Source organism: Ranitomeya imitator, chromosome 6 (genome assembly GCF_032444005.1).
Source record: "Ranitomeya imitator isolate aRanImi1 chromosome 6, aRanImi1.pri, whole genome shotgun sequence".
NCBI classification, from domain to species: Eukaryota; Metazoa; Chordata; class Amphibia; order Anura; family Dendrobatidae; genus Ranitomeya; species Ranitomeya imitator.
The window spans coordinates 538,084,594-538,109,633 of record NC_091287.1 but is presented as its reverse complement, the minus strand read 5'-3'; the positions used below and the strand labels follow the sequence as shown (position 1 = coordinate 538,109,633).

Sequence of the window (25,040 nt, the reverse complement as noted above, 5' to 3'; positions counted from 1 at the left end):
CAATATATACTGCATGAATAATGTAATGCACAGCGCCACACAATGCACAGTGTAAGTACTAACATACAGTGCTCCAATAATGCCAATATATACTGCACGAATATTGTAATGCACAGCGCCACACAATGCACAGTGTAAATACTGACATACAGTGCCCCAATAATGCCAATATATACTGCACAAATAATGTAATGCACAGCGCCACACAATGCACAGTGTAAGTACTAACATACAGTGCTCCAACAATGCCAATATATGCTGCACAAATATTGTAATGCACAGCGCCACACAATGCACAGTGTAAATACTAACATACAGTGCTCCTATAATGCCAATATATACTGCACGAATAATGTAATGCACAGCGCCACACGATGCACAGTGTAAATACTGACATGCAATGCCCCAATAATGCCAATATATACTGCACGAATAATGTAATGCACAGCGCCACACAATGCACAGTGTAAATACTAACATAAAGTGCTCCAATAATGCCAATATATACTGCACGAATAATGTAATGCACAGAGCCACACAATGCACAGTGTAAATACTAACATACAGTGCTCCAATAATGCCAATATATACTGCACGAATAATGTAATGCACAGCGCCACACGATGCACAGTGTAAATACTGACATACAATGCCCCAATAATGCCAATATATACTGCATGAATAATGTAATGCACAGAGCCACACAATGCACAGTGTAAATACTAACATACAGTGCTCCAATAATGCCAATATATACTGCACGAATAATGTAATGCACAGCGCCACACGATGCACAGTGTAAATACTGACATGCAATGCCCCAATAATGCCAATATATACTGCACGAATAATGTAATGCACAGCGCCACACGATGCACAGTGTAAATACTGACATACAATGCCCCAATAATGCCAATATATACTGCACGAATAATGTAATGCACAGCGCCACACAATGCACAGTGTAAGTACTAACATACAGTGCTCCAATAATGCCAATATATACTGCACGAATATTGTAATGCACAGCGCCACACAATGCACAGTGTAAATACTAACATACAGTGCTCCAATAATGCCAATATATACTGCACGAATAATGTAGTGCACAGCGCCACACGATGCACAGTGTAAATACTAACATACAGTGCCCCAATAATGCCATTATATACTGCACGAATAATGTAATGTGCAGCGCCACACAATGGACAGTGTAAATACTAACATACAATGTTCCAACAATGCCAATATATACTGCACGAATAATGTAATGCACAGCGCCACACAATGCACAGTGTAAGTACTAACATACAGTGCTCCAACAATGTCAATATATACTGCACGAATAATGTAATGCACAGCGCCACACAATGCACAGTGTACATACTGACATAGAGTGCTCCAACAATGCCAATATATACTGCACGAATAATGTAATGCACAGCGCCACACAATGCACAGTGTAAATACTGACATACAATGCTCCAACAATGCCAATATATACTGCACGAATATTGTAATGCACAGCGCCACACAATGCACAGTGTAAATACTAACATACAGTGCCCCAATAATGCAAAAATATACTGCACGAATAATGTAATGTGCAGCGCCACACAATGCACAGTGTAAGTACTAACATACAGTGCTCCAATAATGCCAATATATACTGCACGAATAATGTAATGCACAACGCCACACAATGCACAGTGTAAATACTGACATACAGTGCTCCAACAATGCCAATATATACTGCACGAATAATGTAATGCACAGAGCCACACAATGCACAGTGTAAATACTAAGATACAGTGCCCCAATAATGCCAATATATACTGCACGAATATTGTAATGCACAGCGCCACACAATGCACAGTGTAAGTACTAACATACAGTGCTCCAATAATGCCAATATATACTGCACGAATAATGTAATGCACAACGCCACACAATGCACAGTGTAAGTACTAACATACAGTGCTCCAATAATGCCAATATATACTGCACGAATAATGTAATGCACAGCGCCACACAATGCACAGTGTAAGTACTAACATACATTGCTCCAATAATGCCAATATATACTGCACGAATAATGTAATGCACAACGCCACACAATGCACAGTGTAAGTACTAACATACAGTGCTCCAACAATGGCAATATATACTGCACAAATAATGTAATGCACAGCGCCACACAATGCACAGTGTAAATACTGACATACAGTGCTCCAACAATGCCAATATATACTGCACGAATAATGTAATGCACAGCGCCACACAATGCACAGTGTAAATACTGACATACAATGCTCCAACAATGCCAATATATACTGCACGAATATTGTAATGCACAGCGCCACACAATGCACATTGTAAATACTAACATACAGTGCCCCAATAATGCAAAAATATACTGCACGAATAATGTAATGTGCAGCGCCACACAATGCAGTGTAAGTACTAACATACAGTGCTCCAATAATGCCAATATATACTGCACGAATAATGTAATGCACAACGCCACACAATGCACAGTGTAAATACTGACATACAGTGCTCCAACAATGCCAATATATACTGCACGAATAATGTAATGCACAGAGCCACACAATGCACAGTGTAAGTACTAAGATACAGTGCCCCAATAATGCCAATATATACTGCACGAATATTGTAATGCACAGCGCCACACAATGCACAGTGTAAGTACTAACATACAGTGCTCCAATAATGCCAATATATACTGCACGAATAATGTAATGCAAAACGCCACACAATGCACAGTGTAAGTACTAACATACAGTGCTCCAATAATGCCAATATATACTGCACGAATAATGTAATGCACAGCGCCACACAATGCACAGTGTAAGTACTAACATACAGTGCTCCAATAATGCCAATATATACTGCACGAATAATGTAATGCACAACGCCACACAATGCACAGTGTAAGTACTAACATACAGTGCTCCAACAATGGCAATATATACTGCTCAAATAATGTAATGCACAGCGCCACACAATGCACAGTGTAAATACTGACATACAGTGCTCCAACAATGCCAATATATACTGCACGAATAATGTAATGCACAGAGCCACACAATGCACAGTGTAAATACTAAGATACAGTGCTCCAATAATGCCAATATATACTGCACGAATATTGTAATGCACAGCGCCACACAATGCACAGTGTAAATACTGACATACAGTGCTCCAACAATGCCAATATATACTGCACGAATAATATAATGCACAGCGCCACACAATGCACAGTGTAAATACTAACATACAATGCTCCAACAATGCCAATATATACTGCACGAATAATGTAATGCACAGCGCCACACAATGCACAGTGTAAGTACTAACATACAGTGCTCCAATAATGCCAATATATACTGCACGAATAATGTAATGTGCAGCGCCACACAATGCACAGTGTAAGTACTAACATACAGTGCTCCAATAATGCCAATATATACTGCACGAATAATGTAATGCACAGCGCCACACAATGCACAGTGTAGATACTGACATACAATGCTCCAACAATGCCAATATATACTGCACGAATAATGTAATGCACAGCGCCACACAATGCACAGTGTAAGTACTAACATACAGTGCTCCAACAATGCCAATATATACTGCACGAATAATGTAATGCACAGTGCCACACAATGTACAGTGTAAATACTGACATACAGTGCTCCAACAATGCCAATATATACTGCACGAATATTGTAATGCACAGCGCCACACAATGCACAGTGTAAGTACTAACATACAGTGCTCCAACAATGCCAATATATACTGCACGAATAATGTAATGCACAACGCCACACAATGCACAGTGTAAATACTGACATACAATGCTCCAACAATGCCAATATATACTGCACGAATAATGTAATGCACAGTGCCACACAATGTACAGTGTAAATACTGACATACAGTGCTCCAACAATGCCAATATATACTGCACGAATAATGTAATGCACAGCGCCACACAATGCACAGTGTAAATAATAACATGCAGTGCTCCAACAATGCCAATATATACTGCACGAATAATGTAATGTGCAGCGCCACACAATGCACAGTGTAAATACCGCTATACTCTGTATTGCATAAATACCCTAACCAATTACAGATACAGCCAATTTCCTTTAATTTACATAACCGTTTGTGGATGAGTTGTAGTTTTGAATGTCACCATTAATTTTATCGTATAATGTACTTAAAACGGGAAAAAAAATCCAAGTGGGGTGAAATGGAGAAAAAAAACCCCATACAAAATACAATTCCCCATTGTGGTCATTAATAGGGAGTTAACTGGATTGTGTGAGGAAGTGCACTCAAGAGAACTGGTGCAGCACGGGAAAAGTGTTTGGAATTTACAGTGAAAATGATGGTCTGCTGTGCTTTCTGGGGTTCACAGCACTGATTGGAGTGCACTGTCAGCCCTCATTCCCGGCCGGCTTCGGTGCCACTGTGCTCCTTCGATGTTCCTTCAGACGCTCTGGACCTAAGACTGCCTCTGCTTACAGCATCAGAGAGCGCACATTTTAGGTCAGGGGTGATAAATCCCGCAGGTCCGAACCGTCATTCAAGCTAGGAGGCAGAGGAGCGGTGCGCTCGTGGTAATTGATGTTGAGAAAACCACTTTAATTTACTTGTAGTGTGATTTGCCGGTCTGTGCTCCCTGCTGCATAGACGGCGCACCGCCATCCATCCTGCTGCAAATAAATTATGTATTGTATTTGGTAACGTAATGATGACATTACAGAAAACCACCGCGCGTTTTATGTTCTTATGAAATAATTGACTGCGATAAGCAGGATGATGGTCTTGTTCTGCTGTATAATTGATCCTGATGTATTAAATAAGTACTGAGTAAACGTCCAATTTTAAGGAATTATTTAACCCTTTCCCACTCTATAACTTAACGGGATGAAGGTGTCGAGTGTGTATGTGATCGCCGGCGGGAAGGTGGATGTTATGCACCGCTGGGCTAATTGCTGCGGTCCATGACTATTGGAGGCTGTGGCGCTGACTATTTTTGACATGGTCACGTCTCACTTTACAGCACAGGAAGAACATTGATGGGGGGATATGTGTCAGTTGCCACCAGTAGGGTTGAGCAGAAGATGTGCAGGACCATGGTCCAGTTGCCACGTTGATAGTTGGTGAGTGCCGGAACCGGAACACCGAGAATATCCCCACCCCCTCACTAGGTCATTATGTCGCGGCATGGCACACACATTACATGGTAAGGGACTACTATTCAGAAAAGGTGTTGAGAATGACATGGTGGTCCAGTGGCTACAAAGTACCGTCATGGCTGCTAGACCAGGGTCCGGCAAATCTTTTTGCTCAACTCTAGTGGACAGTGATTGACTGCAGCGATCACGACTGTCCACAAGGAGCTGAAACCAGAGAGGGGGATAAGTCATGTATAGGTCCTTCTCAAAAAATTAGCATATAGTGTTAAATTTCATTATTTACCATAATGTAATGATTACAATTAAACTTTCATATATTATAGATTCATTATCCACCAACTGAAATTTGTCAGGTCTTTTATTGTTTTAATACTGATGATTTTGGCATACAACTCCTGATAACCCAAAAAACCTGTCTCAATAAATTAGCATATCAAGAAAAGGTTCTCTAAACGACCTATTACCCTAATCTTCTGAATCAACTAATTACCTCTGGAGTAATTCATTCTCGTCTGGACTATTGTAACTCTCTACTAATCGGTCTCCCTCTTGCAAAACTCTCCCCGCTCCAATCTGTCCTGAATGCTGCAGCCAGGATCATATTCCTCACCAACCGTTACACCGATGCCTCTACCCTGTGCCAGTCATTACACTAGCTACCCATCCACTCCAGAATCCAGTACAAAACTACTACCCTCATCCACAAAGCACTCCATGGCTCTGCACCACCCTACATCTCCTCCCTGGTCTCAGTCTACCACCCTACCCGTGCCCTCCGCTCCGCTAATGACCTCAGGTTAGCATCCTCAATAATCAGAACCTCCCACTCCCGTCTCCAAGACTTTACACGTGCTGCGCCGATTCTTTGGAATGCACTACCTAGGTTAATGCGATTAATCCCCAATCCCCACAGTTTTAAGCGTGCCCTAAAAACTCATTTGTTCAGACTGATCTACCGCCTCAATGCATTAACCTAACTATCCCTGTGTGGCCTATTTATAATAAAAAAAAAAAAAAAAGGTTCCTCGCATCATGTTCTCATACACTTTATGCAGTATTAGCCCTCTGTGTCTGTACTGCTACATACTTAGGCAGGTAACTGGTTCATGCAGCTTTACATGAACACCTGAGCCTTACACTATGGCCGGTCCGAATAACTAAAGCAATTGTTACCATCCACCTCTCGTGTCTCCCCTTTTCCCCATAGTTTGTAAGCTTGCGAGCAGCAGGGCCCTCATTCCTCCTGGTATCTGTTTTGAACTGTATTTCTGTTATGCTGTAATGTCTATTGTCTGTACAAGTCCCCTCTATAATTTGTAAAGCGCTGCGGAATATGTTGGCGCTATATAAATAAAATTATTATTATTATTATTAACTCTAAACACATGCAAAAGATACCTGAGGCTTTTATAAACTCCCTGCCTGGTTCATTACTCAAAACCCCCATCATGGGTAAGACTAGCGACCTGACAGATGTCAAGAAGGCCATCATTGACACCCTCAAGCAAGAGGGTAAGACCCAGAAAGAAATTTCTCAACAAATAGGCTGTTCCCAGAGTGCTGCATCAAGGCACCTCAATGGTAAGTCTGTTGGAAGGAAACAATGTGGCAGAAAACGCTGTACAACGAGAAGAGGAGACCGGACCCTGAGGAAGATTGTGGAGAAGGACCGATTCCAGACCTTGGGGAACCTGAGGAAGCAGTGGACTGAGTCTGGTGTGGAAACATCCAGAGCCACCGTGCACAGGCGTGTGCAGGAAATGGGCTACAGGTGCCGCATTCCCCAGGTAAAGCCACTTTTGAACCATAAACAGCGGCAGAGGCGCCTGACCTGGGCTACAGAGAAGCAGCACTGGACTGTTGCTAAGTGGTCCCAAGTACTTTTTTCTGATGAAAGCAAATTTTGCATGTCATTCGGAAATCAAGGTGCCAGAGTCTGGAGGAAGACTGGGGAGAAGGAAATGCCAAAATGCCTGAAGTCCAGTGTCAAGTACCCACAGTCAGTGATGGTGTGGGGTGCCATGTCAGCTGCTGGTGTTGGTCCACTGTGTTTCATCAAGGGCAGGGTCAATGCAGCTAGCTATCAGGAGATTTTGGAGCACTTCATGCTTCCATCGGCTGAAATGCTTTATGGAGATGAAGATTTCATTTTTCAGCACGACCTGGCACCTGCTCACAGTGCCAAAACCACTGGTAAATGGTTTACTGACCATGGTATTACTGTGCTCAATTGGCCTGCCAACTCTCCTGACCTGAACCCCATAGAGAATCTGTGGGATATTGTGAAGAGAAAGTTGAGAGACGCAAGACCCAACACTCTGGTTGAGCTTAAGGCCGCTATTGAAGCATCCTGGGCCTCCATAACATCTCAGCAGTGTCACAGGCTGATTGCCTCCATGCCACGCCGCATTGAAGCAGTCATTTCTGCCAAAGGATTCCCGACCAAGTATTGAGTGCATAACTGAACATTATTATTTGTTGGTTTTTTTGTTTGTTATTAAAAAACACTTTTATTTGATTGGATGGGTGAAATATGCTAATTTATTGAGACAGGTTTTTTGGGTTATCAGGAGTTGTATGCCAAAATCATCAGTATTAAAACAATAAAAGACCTGACAAATTTCAGTTGGTAGATAATGAATCTATAATATATGAAAGTTTAATTGTAATCATTACATTATGGTAAATAATGAAATTTAACACTATATGCTAATTTTTTGAGAAGGACCTGTATTACTTTTTTTTTTTTTTTTAATTTTACACCAATCTTTGGGTTTTCGATAAGTTGCTTTACTTTAGGAAGTCGTCCATTGAATAGTCCTTTTTGTATTTGTACTAATATACATGTGTTAGCTACCACGTTGCGTGTATCAATAGCAAATATGTTACAGAGATATATCTCCCACAGAGATCCATGGGCATGCGGCGGTAGGGAGGCTCCCCTCCATCAGGGTTGTCCCCCAGGCTTATGTGTTGGCCCCTAGAGACAAGGCTTGAGGAACCGCCATACTTTTCAGTGTCTTACATTAAGTAAAGCTTTTGCGTTATTACAGTTAATCCACTCCATGAAAGCAACCTGCCTTCCTTACACTTTTGACCCATGGCTGTCCCGCTTTGGCTAATCGTAACTTTACAGAATTGAAATTTCTATATCCCACAGCGTGCAAAGAAGAAGAAGAAGACGATGATGACCTTCTCGAAAGGGCACAATGGTTTTTGCTTGGAGCGTATCTCTGTTCTACATTTCCCCTTTGAATGTGACCTATGTACCAAAATAAATATATAAACCGCACTGCACTATATAAAGCCTGTCCCAAGATGGCCGAACCTCGCACTTATCGCTCGGATATAAGCTTGATGGATCTGACAGGTAATGGATGGGAACAAGTCCAGAACTCAGATCAGAGAATCCTTGAAGATTATAGTGATGAAACCTGTCCAAGAATGAGAGTATACATGACTCAGAAGAAGAGTTTTGTACTTTTTCAAGGGAAATATTGTCCTTATGCCAACTAACTGGATTCATATCCTTCTTACGTCTTAGTTTTGGTCTTTCCACTGATTACAGAAGAATTTTTAGTTGACTTTGTGTTAATCTTTCATTTGTTGAAACTTCTCATTTCGGCTCCTGCCTCAGCATCTCCACTAGGATTAAAATCAGTACTCATCACCTCGGACATTCATATGTAAGATTGAAGATGATGAAGGTCATTGGGGCAGAAAGCTTGGGGAGCGACCAAGACCTTATCTGTGTCCCTCTCATCTGATTAGCTATTAGGGAACCACCATTAACTTGACAGGAGAGAATCCCATACGATACCCATGTAAATTGTGGCTCCTCGGGACATAACTAAGAAAGGCTGTGCCAACGGTAAAATTCTACTTTACCCCCCTTTGTTATATAACAATTGTAGTTTGGATGGGGTGAAGCTATGGCTCGCAGTTTGATCTAATACTAGGGACAGCATGCTGGGTGTTCTTATTTTATAAACTGTTCAAGCTGCAATTTTTGCAACTGGATTGGAAAATTTGATCTGATTAATAAGTGTGGATGATGGAAACCTCCTAAATTGGTGAAGCCTATGGGCATCACATCATCACCACCACAAGTTACCTTTCTTGGAGTTTCAGTTGGTGGAGGCTACGGACATCTCATCACCACCATTATATGTGACTCTTCTTAGATCACTACCACCATAAGATATTATTGTACAGTCGGTGGAGGTAATGGGTATCTCATCACCATCATTCTATGAGTCTGTTCTTAGACCACCACAACTATATGTAACTGTTCTTAAATCATCATCACCATATGTTTCTGTTATTGAATCTCCACCACCATATATTACTCATCTTGGATTTTCAGTTGGTGGAGGTAACGGGGAACTCATAACCACTATATGTGTCTGTTCTTAGATCACCACCACATTTGACTGTTTTAAGATCACTACCACCCTATGTTACTATTCTTTGATATTCAGTTGGTGGCGGTTACAGGTAACTCATCACCACCACTATATATCACTGTTATTGGATCACCACCACCATATGTTACTATTCTTGGATTTTCAGTTAGTAGAGGTTATGGATATCTCATCGCCACCACTATATGTCACTGTTCTTGGATCTCCACCACTATATGTTACTGTTCTTAGATCACCACCACCATATGTGACTGTTGTTAGATCACCACCACCATATGTGACTGTTCTTCGATCACCACCATATGTTACTGTTCTTAGATCACCACCACCGTATGTGACTATTCTTGGATCTCCACCACCATATGTAACAGTTCGTAGATCAGCACCACCATATGTGACTGTTCTTGGATCTCCACCACCATATGTGACTGTTCTTAGATCACCACCACCATATGTGACTATTTTTGGATCTCCGCGACCATATGTGACTGTTCTTAGATCACCACCACCATATGTGACTGTTCTTAGATCACCACCACCATACGTGACTGTTCTTAGATCACCACTACCACCACCATATGTGACTGTTCTTAGATCACCACAACATGTGACTGTTCTTAGATCACCACCATATGTGACTGCTCTTAGATCACCACCACCATATGTGACTATTCTTGGATCTCCACCACCATATGTGACTGTCCTTAGATCACCGCCACCATATGTTACTATTCTTTGATTTTCAGTTGGTTCAGGTTACGGGTAAGTCATCACCACCACTATGTGCAACTGTTCTTTGATCTACACCACCACATGTGACTGTTCTTGGATCTCCACCACCACATGTGTCTGTTCTTAGATCACCACCACCATATGTGACTATTTTTGGATCTCCGCCCCCATATGTGACAGTTCTTAGATCAGCACTACCATATGTGACTGTTCTTAGATCACCACCACCATATGTTACTGTTCTTAGATCACCACCATATGTGACTGCTCTTAGATCACCAGCACCATATGTGACTATTCTTGGATCTCCACCACCATATGTGACAGTTCTTAGATCAGCACCACCATATGTGACTGTTCTTAGATCACCACCACCATATGTGACTGTTGTTAGATCACCACCATATGTGACTGTTCTTAGATCACCACCACCATATGTGACTATTCTTGGATCTCTGCCACCATATGTGACAGTTCTTAGATCACCACCACCATATGTGACTGTTCTTAGATCAGCACCACCATATGTGACTGTTCTGGGATCTCCACCACCACATGTGACTGTTCTTAGATCACCACCATATGTGACTGTTCTTAGATTACGACCACATGTGACTGTTCTTAGATCACCTCCACCATATGTGACTATTTTTAGATCTCCACCACCATATGTGACAGTTCTTAGATCAGCACCACCATATGTGACTGTTCTTAGATCACCACCACCATATGTGACTGTTCTTGGATTACCACCACATGTGACTGTTCTTAGGTCACCACCACCATATGTGACTATTTTTGGATTTCCACCACCATATGTGACTGTTCTTAGATCACCACCACCATATGTGACTGTTCTTAGATCAACACCACCATATGTGACAGCTCTTAGATCAGCACCACCATATGTAACTGTTCTTGGATCGACATCACCAAATGTTACTATTATTGGATATTTACTTGGTGGAAATTACGGGCATCACATTACCACCGCTATATGTTACCACCACTATATGTGACTGTCCTTAGATCACCACCACCATATGTTACTATTCTTTGATTTTCAGTTGGTTCAGGCTATGGGTAAGTCATCACCACCACTATGTGCGACTGTTCTTTGATCTACACCACCACATGTGACTGTTCTTGGATCTCCACCACCACATGTGTCTGTTCTTAGATCACCACCACCATATGTGATTATTTTTGGATCTCCGCCCCATATGTGATAGTTCTTAGATCAGCACCACCACATGTGACTGTTCTTGGATCTCCACCACCACATGTAACTGTTCTTAGATCACCACCACCATATGTGACTGTTCTTAGATTACCACCACATGTGACTGTTCTTAGATCACCACCACCATATGTGACTATTTTTGGATCTCCACCACCATATGTGACAGCTCTTAGATCAGCACCACCATATGTAACTGTTCTTGGATCTCCATCACCAAATGTTACTATTATTGGATTTTTACTTGGTGGAAATTACGGGCATCACATTACCACCGCTATATGTTACCACCACTATATGTGACTGTCCTTAGATCACTACCACCATATGTTACTATTATTTGATTTTCAGTTGGTTCAGGTTATGGGTAACTCATCACCACCACTATGTGCGACTGTTCTTTGATCAGCACCACCACATGTGACTGTTCTTGGATCTCCACCACCACGTGTCTGGTCTTAGATCACTACCACCATATATGACTATTTTTGGATCTCCACCACCATATGTGACAGTTCTTAGATGAGCACCACCATATGTGACTGTTCTTGGATCTCCACCACCATATGTAACTGTTGTTAGATCACCACCACCATATGTGACTGTTCTTAGATTACCACCTCATGTGACTGTTCTTAGATCACCACCACCATATGTGACTATTTTTGGATCTCCACCACCATATGTGACAGTTCTTATATCACCACCACCATATGTGACTGTTCTTAGATCACCACCACCATATGTGACTATTCTTGGATCTCCACCACCATATGTGACTGTTCTTAGAGCATCACATCATATGTTATCATTCTTGGATTTTTAGGTGGTGGAATCTACTAGTATCACATCACTACCACTCCTATATGTTACTGTTCTTGGTTCTTTCTGTAGATTAACGAGACTTCTCCAGACCTTCTTGACTTGGGTTTTTTCTTTGGAGATGTCTAAAAACTTTTCAGCTAACTTTAAGCCACTCGGTACTAAGTTTGGCTGGCTGATTACTTATTAGAAGGTTCACTACTATCTCAAGTCTTCTTCTTTTGGCTCAATGGAATCCCAGAACCTAAGAAATTGCTATATGACCAAGTCTGACTTAGAGCTGCAAAAACTGGACACAACCTATGTATACGTGTGGTGCTCATGTAGGAGGAAAGCAAATGTGTTTTTGTAATTCTAAACAGTCTCTCTAAGTGTATGGGGGGTACTTACTTATTATTAATAGTATGAACAACAGTAACCATCCAGTGTGACATATGTGGAATTACAGAGGGCAGCTGAAAGGAGGTAAAAAAAAATTTTCACAGCTTTTTAGATACAACATTGAAACTTGTGTTTTTCACATGATATAAAAGCGCCTAAAACTTGAACCTTTACGAAAACTTTATGCTGCAGCTATGACAACCTGGACTGTGCCGCCAGGCGGTTTTATCATCGGGGTAATGGTAAAAGTGTGTGGGAGTGAAACCTGCAAAATACTGATATGTTTTACCATGTCAATGCCCAATAATGAATATAAAAAGTCATCTGAGCTCTTCAAACTGTGCAAAGCTGTGCGCCCCGAGCGATATTATCGAAAAATCAAATCTAATGAGATCAAATGAGCATATAAAAAAATCCATACGATTTTCATCCAGAAAAGTGACATGATTTTTTTTCATCACTTGCCATTAATCTTTAAGAGGACAATTTACAGTGTCCAATGCTGCAGAACTAATAAGATGCTGTACTTCTTTTTTTTCTCGCACCCCTCCAAATTCGGAGGGAATTCACCGCATTCTGCGATTTTTTTTTTCCACAAATGGAAAAATTCGTCATCAGCTATGCCCTATTGGATAACTTTGGTCCAAGTGCTATCGGACAAAAAAATCATACAGCACCAGACCGATTTATACAGTGGTGTGAGCAAGCCCTTAAAGGGAACCTGTCACCTGAATTTGGCGGGACTGGTTTTGGGTCATATGGGCGGAGTTTTCGGGTGTTTGATTCACTCTTTCCTTACCCGCTGGCTGCATGCTGGCTGCAATATTGGATTGAAGTTCATTCTCTGTCCTCCGTAGTACATGCCTGCACAAGGCAAGATTGCTTTGCACAGGCGTGTACTATGGAGGACAGAGAATGAACTTCAATCCAATATTGCAGCCAGCATGCAGCCAGCGGGTAAGGAAAGGGTGAATCAAACACCCGAAAACTCCGCCCATATGACCCAAAACCAGTGCCGCCAAATTCAGGTGACAGGTTCCCTTTAATCTGTCGCTGCTTCTTTTTTTTATGATCTGAGCTTGTTTGCCTCCTTTAAAGGAAAAAAATACATTTTGATAAAGAAAAAAAAAAGTTAATTTAAGTTAAGATTTGAACATTTTTTAAAAAGATATATATATACTTTCTTTAAATTATTCTCTACCGATTTTGAGCTGTGTTCTGCATATATAACAAAGTATAAGGTTTTGCTGCCATAATTTAACGTTTTGCATGAAAGGAGAAAGAAGCCTATAATACTGCTCCTATGTACAAGAATATAACTACTATAATACTGCTCCTATGTACAAGAATATAACTACTATAATACTGCTCATATATACAAGAATATAACTACTATAATACTGCTCCTATGTACAAGAATATAACTACTATAATACTGCTCCTATATACAAGAATATAACTACTATAATACTGCCCATATGTAAAAGAATGTAACTACTATAATACTGCCTCTATGTACAAGAATATAATTACTATAATACTGCTCCTATGTACAAGAATATAACTACTATAATACTGCCCCTATGTACAAGAATATAACTACTATAATACTGCTCCTATGTACAAGAATATAACTACTATAATACTGCTCCTATATACAAGAATATAACTACTATAATACTGCCCATATGTAAAAGAATGTAACTACTATAATACTGCCCCTATGTACAAGAATATAACTACTATAATACTGCTCCTATGTACAAGAATATAACTACTATAATACTGCCCCTATGTACAAGAATATAACTACTATAATACTGCTCCTATGTACAAGAATATAACTACTATAATACTGCCCCTATGTACAAGAATATAACTACTATAATACTGCTCCTATGTACAAGAATATAACTACTATAATACTGCCCCTATGTACAAGAATATAACTACTATAATACTGCTCCTATGTACAAGAATATAACTACTATAATACTGCCCCTATGTACAAGAATATAACAATACTGCCCCTATGTACAAGAATATAACTACTATAATACTGCTCCTATGTACAAGAATATGACTACTATAATACTGCCCCTATGTACAAGAATATAACTACTATAATACTGCCCCTATGTACAAGAATATAACTACTATAATACTGCTGCTATGTACAAGAATATAACTACTATAATACTGCTCCTATGTACAAGAATATAACTACTATAATACTGCCCCTATGTACAATAATATAACTACTATAATAGTGCCCCTATGTACAAGAATATAACTACTATAATACTGCTCCTATGTACAAGAATATAACTACTATAATACTGCTCCTATGTACAAGAATATAACTACTATAATACTGCCCCTATGTACAAGAATATAACTACTATAATACTGCTCCTATGTACAAGAATATAACTACTATAATACTGCCCCTATGTACAAGAATATAATTACTATAATACTGCTCCTATGTACAAGAATATAACTACTATAATACTGCTCCTATGTACAAGAATATAACTACTATAATACTGCCCCTATGTACAAGAATATAACTACTATAATACTTCCCCTATATACAAGATTATAACTACTATAATACTGCTCTATTGTACAAGAATATAACTACTATAATACTGCTCCTATGTACAGGAATATAACTACTATAATACTGCTCCTATGTACAAGATTATAACTACTATAATACTGCTCTATTGTACAAGAATATAACTACTATAATACTGCCCCTATGTACAAGAATATAACTACTATAATACTGCCCCTATGTACAAGAATATAACTACTATAATACTGCTCCTATGTACAAGAATATAACTACTATAATACTGCTCCTAAGTACAAGAATATAACTACTATAATACTGCTCCTATGTACAAGAATATAACTACTATAATACTGCTCCTATGTACAAGAATATTACTACTATAATACTGCCCCTATGTACAAGACTATAACTACTATAATACTGCTCCTATATACAAGAATATAACTACTATAATACTACCCCTATGTACAAGAATATAACTACTATAATACTGCTCCTATGTACCAGAATATAACTACTATAATACTGCTCCTATGTACAAGAATATAACTACTATAATACTGCTCCTATGTACAAGAATATAACTACTATAATACTGCTCCTATGTACAAGAATATTACTACTATAATACTGCCCCTATGTACAAGACTATAACTACTATAATACTGCTCCTATATACAAGAATATAACTACTATAATACTACCCCTATGTACAAGAATATAACTACTATAATACTGCTCCTGTGTACCAGAATATAACTACTATAATACTGCTCCTATGTACAAGAATATAACTACTATAATACTGCCCCTATGTACAAGAATATAACTACTATAATACTGCTCCTATGTACAAGAATATTACTACTATAATACTGCCCCTATGTACAAGACTATAACTACTATAATACTGCTCCTATATACAAGAATATAACTACTATAATACTACCCCTATGTACAAGAATATAACTACTATAATACTGCTCCTATATACAAGAATATAACTACTATAATACTGCTCCTATGTACAAGAATATAACTACTATAATACTGCTCCTATGTACCAGAATATAACTACTATAATACTGCTCCTATGTACAAGAATATAACTACTATAATACTGCCCCTATGTACAAGAATATAACTACTATAATACTGCTCCTATGTACCAGAATATAACTACTGTAATACTGCTCCTATGTACAAGAATATAACTACTATAATACTGCTCCTATGTACAAGAATATAACTACTATAATACTGCTCCTATGTACAAGAATATAACTACTATAATACTGCTCCTATGTACAAGAATATAACTACTATAATACTGCTCCTATGTACAAGAATATAACTACTATAATACTGCCCCTATGTACAAGAATATAACTACTATAATACTGCTCCTATGTACCAGAATATAACTACTATAAAACTGCTCCTATGTACAAGAATATAACTACTATAATACTGCCCCTATGTACAAGAATATAACTACTATAATACTGCTCCTATATACAAGAATATAACTACTATAATACTTCCCCTATATACAAGATTATAACTACTATCATACTGCTCTATTGTACAAGAATATAACTACTATAATACTGCTCCTATGTACAGGAATATAACTACTATAATACTGCTCCTATATACAAGAATATAACAACTATAATACTGCCTCCTATGTACAAGATTATAACTACTATAATACTGCTCTATTGTACAAGAATATAACTACTATAATACTGCTCCTATGTACAAGATTATAACTACTATAATACTGCTCTATTGTACAAGAATATAACTACTATAATACTGCTCCTATGTACAAGAATATAACTACTATAATACTGCTCCTATGTACAAGAATATAGCTACTATAATACTGCTCCTATGTACAAGGATATAATTACTATAATACTGCTCCTATGTACAAGAATATAACTACTATAATACTGCTCCTATGTACAAGAATATAACTACTATAATACTGCTCTTATGTACAAGAATATAACTACTATAATACTGCTCCTATGTAAGAGAATATAACTATTATTATACTGCCCCCATGTACAAGAATATAACTACTATAATACTGCCGCTATGTATAAGAATATAACTACTATAATACTGCCGCTATGTACAAGAATATAACTACTATAATACTGCTCCTATGTACAAGAATATAACTACTATAATACTGCTCCTATGTACAAGAATATAGCTACTATAATACTGCTCCTATGTACAAGGATATAATTACTATAATACTGCTCCTATGTACAAGAATATAACTACTATAATACTGCTCCTATGTACAAGAATATAACTACTATAATACTGCTCTTATGTACAAGAATATAACTACTATAATACTGCTCCTATGTAAGAGAATATAACTATTATTATACTGCCCCCATGTACAAGAATATAACTACTATAATACTGCCGCTATGTATAAGAATATAACTACTATAATACTGCCGCTATGTACAAGAATATAACTACTATAATACTGCTCCTATGTATAAGAATATAACTACTATAATACTGCTCCTATGTACAAGAATATAACTACTATAATACTGCCCCTGTGTACAAGAATATAACTACTATAATACTGCCCCTATGTACAAGAATATAACTACTATAATACTGTCCCTATGTACAAGAATATCACTACTATAATACTGCCCCTATGTATAAGAATATAACTTCTGCCCTTTATGAGCTTATGTACATTTAGTGCAGACATACTTTTAGATTCCTGCACACAGCAGTGACAGCTGTAGTCCTATCTGCCTGTTCACACTCACGCGGTTATATTTTTGTATACCACTTGGCGACACATGATAGCTTCTTTGATAACATGTTGTATCAGAGTAAAAGTTTAATTTCCTTTTCACGACAGCAGGAGAATAGGTGTTAGGTTAACGTCTCCATGTTCTCTTGTGCCTTGCTGGCTTAATTGGAGAAATAACTAACAAACCTTGACAAGTCTCCCAATAGACTAGACAGGGTGACATTCTGCGGTAAGAGAGGTGCTGATTCACTAATAGGCGGTATTCAACCTATATGAGGATGAGTTAATGAGCCGAGTCCTGCTTGGAAATTGTAAATTAATTGGACTGTCTATCGTCTATCTGTTCTTCTCATATCTGTGTAACAATCTGTGAATTTCTACACTTTGAGAGAACGTTTGTATATTTGACATTGGACCGGGCATTCTGCATTTTACATGGACTTGGCATCGAATGAATATGTTTGCTTTAAATTAGTGCAGGATACTATGTGAAGGGTGGAAAAAAAATTGTTTTAATTTTAATGCAAAATTTTTCAATAGGTGACTGGGATTAGGGAAGGTTTTTAAGACACAATCCTGTTTCAAGACGTAAAATCTTTTTTTATTTTCTCCCAGAAGTTGACAACCACTTTCAGAGGGTTGTTCATCACTTTTCATCATTCGCCCTGTGATTTATAGCTTAAAAAAGGAACATTTTTATAAATACATTTATTTTTCTTGACCCGTTTCCACTGTACAGATACAGTCGTGATCCTAAGCTTTGCCCTGGTTTCTAATTCCCTCTGATGGTTTCTCCTTCTCCAGCCTCGCATGAGACATTTGCAGATTTGAACTTCCACAGACCCGTTGCGGCAGCCTCGCAATGATGTCAAAATGTGTTTTTCCTTTACTGCCTGTAGGACAGGGCAAAGTTGACCGGTAGGATTAAATGATTAAATGACCAATATATGCAGAGCGAGAATTGGGCAAAATAAGTAAATAAAAGTTGTCAAGAAGGACATCGGAGGGGTTACCAGATCCCACCGCTACCACCAATTGCCAAGAAGGACACTGAAAGGGTCACGCAGATCTCACTGCTGCTACGAATTGTCAAGAAGGACACCGGAGGGGTCACCAGATCCTACCGCTGCCACCAATTGTCAAGAAGGACACCGAAGGAGTCACGCGGATACTACTACTGCTGCTACGAATTGTCAAGAAGGACACCGGAGGGGTTACCAGATCCCACCGCTGCCACCAATTGTCAAGAAGGACACTGAAAGGGTCACGCAGATCCCACTGCTGCTACGAATTGTCAAGAAGGACACCGGAGGGGTCACCAGATCCCACTGCTGCCACCAGTTGTGAAGACGAACACAGGAGGGATCACTCAGATCCTACCGCTGCCACCAATTGTAAAAGATATCAGCCAGGAGGGGGTCACACTGAGGCCACCGTGCTGTTATCTTTTTGTTATGAACATCCCTTTGCTGCCACCTATCATAAGGACAATTACACAATTCACCGATGATTAACAGATGAGGCTGCGGCTGCTACCACTAATAGGCCGGTTATTGGGAAACTAACATTGGGTGTATGGTATATACACCTCTGATTCCAATGCATGAAATATATATATACCCTGGTATGGTCACTACTAACTCCACGATAACCCAAGAACTACCCGTTGCCACCACCAATCATTTTTTTTTTTACAGGTCGATCAGATGCCTGGTTTCTGGTAGTGTATGGGTTTCAGGAGTGCGGTTTACAGAACAAAAGGAACAGAACTGTTAAATTTTAAATTTAATCTAGAATCATAGGCATTGTTTATAAAAAGTATACAAAATATTTTGAAAAGGAGACAAAACAATGGAGCATATTCAATTGTATAAAATAAAATGGATTAACAGAGAAACGTACTACGCTGGTCACAGAGATGGCTCAGCTTAGCAAAGGAGAGCACTTCTATTGGAAGCGTCCAGTGAACATGAATCATGCATATACTAATATGTACCTCTCTACAGGAACCCAGATCATAATTTGCCTTGATCTTTTCTCAGCACCTAAGTTACACCTACACAGGGCTCATAACAGGGCTGGTCCTGGGATATGGCTTCAGGCTCAGAAAATTATGATATTCTCAACATTCACAATATCTTCACTCCTGACGATCACAAGCGTGATATATTCATAACATTTCACCAATGCCTAAATGTCTAGTTGCATATGTAAAGTTTCCATTCAACTCAGGATGTCTTTCCTGGAGACAAAGATACTTCTTCACTTCTCCGTCTATGTGTAAACACATGGGCTTTTGGTAGCTGGACCACAGAAAAGATCTATCCTGTTTCATTACCTGCATTCTTTTGGGGAGTCTTAATCAGTTTTGTCACTTTTCAGCTATACGTAATTTCCTCCCTTCCAATATGTCAACTGTGTAATTCTACTTTAAGGAGGCTCTTAGTTTGCCTTGAGATATTCTGTGTGAGAGAAAAGGGAAGGGGGGTGGGGGGTGAATGCCCCCTCTCTGGAAATGTGTTAGGAAGTTATAATGTTATCTATGACGAATGTATTTAGAAAATTCTTACATTTTTGAGCTTTAATTCAGCGGGCAGAAGAAGGCAAATGGTGAAAAGTCGTGGACAACTTCAACTTTTGGTTAGGTCTTCCTTTTAGCTATATACATGAAATTTGTCTTTCTATTTCTTTAACTTAGTCACCCAAAGCTATGCATTTTTGTAACATATGTCATTACCTTATTTTGCCTTTTTCACTCCCAAACACTGTGCAGTTGTTCATGCTCCTTTACAAAATGCTTTTATCTGCTGCTCAACCAAGATCTGTACTCTGTTTACAAACAACCAGAGTTGGAGAAGTCTCCTCTCTGCTTTCCACTCCTCTACTCTAACAGGGAAACCTACCTTACCCTGTAACTAGTATATGGATCTTGAAAGATCAGCAGTTGAAAGCAGCTTATAAAGAGGTATGAACTGGTGATGTGAAACAGCACTGCAATGTTTGGATGAGAAGTAAGTAAAACAAGGCAAGGAAAAATGCAATAAATTTTAGTTTAATCACTCTTACACTACTCATTTTTCTTTCATAAAATTATTTTTTTTCTTTAATTAACTAATTAATTTAAATTGCTGTGTAAAATGCCGGTTAGATGTTTCACAAGTTGCTGGGTTTCTCCTTTCGGAAAATACATGGAGCATAAGGCTATGCTCACATTACGAATACATTTGTCTCCACTTTTGGGGCTGGTTTAGGGCTGAAGCCGCTAGAAAGGGGATTTTGATAGCACCCCAATGGAGCCCCCAAAGAGTAATACACTATGAATAGGTAGATAATTGATTTTGTGCTCGGTCAGACCGAGTTCCAGCAGTGTTTGTCTTTTTAGGTGGACACAAAAGCAAGGTCTACAAAGTGACTCCTCACTATTAGTGAATGGCTTCTTCAGGGGTTCTGTATGAATCCTGGTTTTCGGGGGCTACATAAGGAAGCCCATGACGGAGTCTGAAATGTGGGGTGAAACGTAACGTGAACATAGTCTTTTATTATTTTTTTGTCATTGTAGAAGTCAGTTTTCATTTCTACCATATCGATAGTGTAAAAAAACCCAGCTTATAAATTAGTTCCTGCCACTTTAAAGTCGTTAATGTATAAATGTGATATATATTTTTCAGGTTCCTTATTGTCCTCGGGTGTCTGGTGTTAGCGATCCTCACAACCTTTAAAGAATATGAAGATATTTCTGGAGACTGGCTCCTGCTTATAGTAAGTGGCAATCTCCATCACTAAGCAGTTTTCTTTTTCTTTTTTTTTAATTGCGGACAAATATAAAATCAAGTGATAAAAGTTTATTTTTTATTACTTTATTCTACCATTGTTTTTTTTTTTGTGGTTTCCATGTGGGTTGATCTCTAGAATTCATATATGGGCCGTTTGAAGGGAATGTGTAATAAAAGGTGACCTATTATATTTAATGTTAAATTCTAGTTTAATTTAACATAGTAACATAGTTAGTAAGGCCGAAAAAAGACATTTGTCCATCCAGTTCAGCCTATATTCCATCATAATAAATACCCAGATCTACGTCCTTCTACAGAACCTAATAATTGTATGATACAATATTGTTCTGCTCCAGGAAGACATCCAGGCCTCTCTTGAACCCCTCGACTGAGTTCGCCATCACCACCTCCTAATTTAATCTATTTAATAAAATGAACAAAAATTCTTTCCGTTTTTACTCCAATCATTATATTGAAAATTAAACTCCCACTTCATGTTCTTCACATAGATGTTCTCAGACCCTGTGTTTTGCTGTTTATAGAGGTGCAATCAGTCATTGTACAGGAGGAGGAGGTGAGCTGTGACATCACCTATTGTGAATGGTGGATCCTGTGTTATCTACTGTATATAGAGGTGTTATCAGTCATTGTACAGGAGGAGGAGGTGAGCTGTGACATCACCTATTGTGAATGGTGGAATGGTGGATCCTGTGTAATCTACTGTATATAGAGGTGTTATCAGTCATTGTACAGGAGGAGGTGAGCTGTGACATCACCTATTGTGAATGGTGGATCCTGTGTTATCTACTGTATATAGAGGTGTTATCAGTCATTGTACAGGAGGAGGAGGTGAGCTGTGACATCACCTATTGTGAATGGTGGATCCTGTGTTATCTACTGTATATAGAGGTGTTATCAGTCATTGTACAGGAGGAGGAGGTGAGCTGTGACATCACCTATTGTGAATGGTGGATCCTGTGTTGTCTACTGTATATAGAGGTGTTATCAGTCATTGTACAGGAGGAGGAGGTGAGCTGTGACATCACCTATTGTGAATGGTGGATCCTGTGTTGTCTACTGTATATAGAGGTGTTATCAGTCATTGTACAGGGGGGAGGAGGAGGTGAGCTGTGACATCACCTATTGTGAATGGTGGATCCTGTGTTGTCTACTGTATATAGAGGTGTTATCAGTCATTGTACAGGAGGAGGAGATGAGCTATGACATCACCTATTGTGAATGGTGGATCCTGTGTTATCTACTGTATATAGAGGTGTTATCAGTCATTGTACAGGGGGGAGGAGGAGGTGAGCTGTGACATCACCTATTGTGAATGGTGGATCCTGTGTTGTCTACTGTATATAGAGGTGTTATCAGTCATTGTACAGGAGGAGGAGGTGAGCTGTGACATCACCTATTGTGAATGGTGGATCCTGTGTTGTCTACTGTATATAGAGGTGTTATCAGTCATTGTACAGGAGGAGGAGGTGAGCTGTGACATCACCTATTGTGAATGGTGGATCCTGTGTTATCTACTGTATAGATAACAGGTGTTATCAGTCATTGTACAGGAGGAGGAGGTGAGCTGTGACATCATCTGTTGTGAATGGTGGATCCTATGTTATCTACTGTATACAGAGGTGTAATCAGTCATTGTACAGGAGGAGGAGGTGAGCTGTGACATCACCTATTGTGAATGGTGGATCCTGTTTTATCTACTGTATATAGAGGTGTTATCAGTCATTGTACAGGAGGAGGAGGTGAGCTGTGACATCACCTATTGTGAATGGTGGATCCTGTGTTATGTACTGTATATAGAGATGCTATCAGTAATTGTACAGAAGGAGGAGGTGAGCTGTGACATCACCTATTGTGAATGGTGTATCCTGTGTTGTCTACTGTATATAGAGGTGTTATCAGCCATTGTACAGGAGGAGGAGGTGAGCTGTGACATCACCTATTGTGAATGGTGGATCCTGTGTCATCTACTGTATATAGAGGTGTTATCAGTCATTGTACTGGAGGAGGATGTGAGCTGTGATATCACCTATTGTGAATGATGGATCCTGTGTTATCTACTGTATATAGAGGTGTTATCAGCCATTGTACAGGAGGAGGAGGTGAGCTGTGACATCACCTATTGTGAATGGTGGATCCTGTGTCATCTACTGTATATAGAGGTGTTATCAGCCATTGTACAGGAGGAGGAGGTGAGCTGTGACATCCCCTATTGTGAATGGTGGATCCTGTGTAATCTACTGTATATAGAGGTGTTATCAGTCATTGTACAGGAGGAGGTGAGCTGTGACATCTATTGTGAATGATGGATCCTGTGTTATCTACTGTATATAGAGGTGTTATCAGTCATTGTACAGAAGGAGGAGGTGAGCTGTGACATCACCTATTGTGAATGGTGGATCCTGTGATCTCCTGTATATAGAGGTGTTAATAGTCATTGTACAGGAGGAGGATGTGAGCTGTGACATCACCTATTGTGAAAGGTGGATCCTGTGTTATCTACTGTATATAGAGGTGTTATCAGTCATTGTACAGGAGGGGGGAGGTCAGCTGTGACATCAACTATTGTGAATGGTGGATCCTGTGTTATCTACTGTATATAGAGGTGTTATCAGTCATTGTACAGGAGGAGGAGGTGAGCTGTGACATCACCTATTGTGAATGGTGGATCCTACGTTATCTACTGTATATAGAGGTGTTATCAGTCATTGTACAGGAGGAGGTGAGCTGTGACATCACCTATTGTGAATGGTGGATCCTACGTTATCTACTGTATATAGAGGTGTTATCAGTCATTGTACAGGAGGAGGTGAGCTGTGACATCACCTATTGTGAATGGTGGATCCTGTGTTATCTACTGTATATAGAGGTGTTATCGGTCATTGTACAGGAGGAGGTGAGCTGTGACATCACCTATTGTGAATGGTGGATCCTACGTTATCTACTGTATATAGAGGTGTTATCAGTCATTGTACAGGAGGAGGTGAGCTGTGACATCACCTATTGTGAATGGTGGATCC

The 25,040-nt window shown here is 39.2% G+C and overlaps 1 protein-coding gene across 1 annotated transcript in view; it reads left to right on the top strand.

Annotated features, from left to right (window-relative positions):
• The window catches only part of KCNQ3 (potassium voltage-gated channel subfamily Q member 3), a 280,751-nt gene that overhangs the window by 135,602 nt on the left and 120,109 nt on the right, over positions 1-25,040 (top strand). The window contains exon 2 of the mRNA XM_069731938.1: positions 21,898-21,988. Coding sequence (XP_069588039.1) covers positions 21,898-21,988 — 91 coding nt within the window. The remainder of the gene's footprint in view (positions 1-21,897; positions 21,989-25,040) is intronic.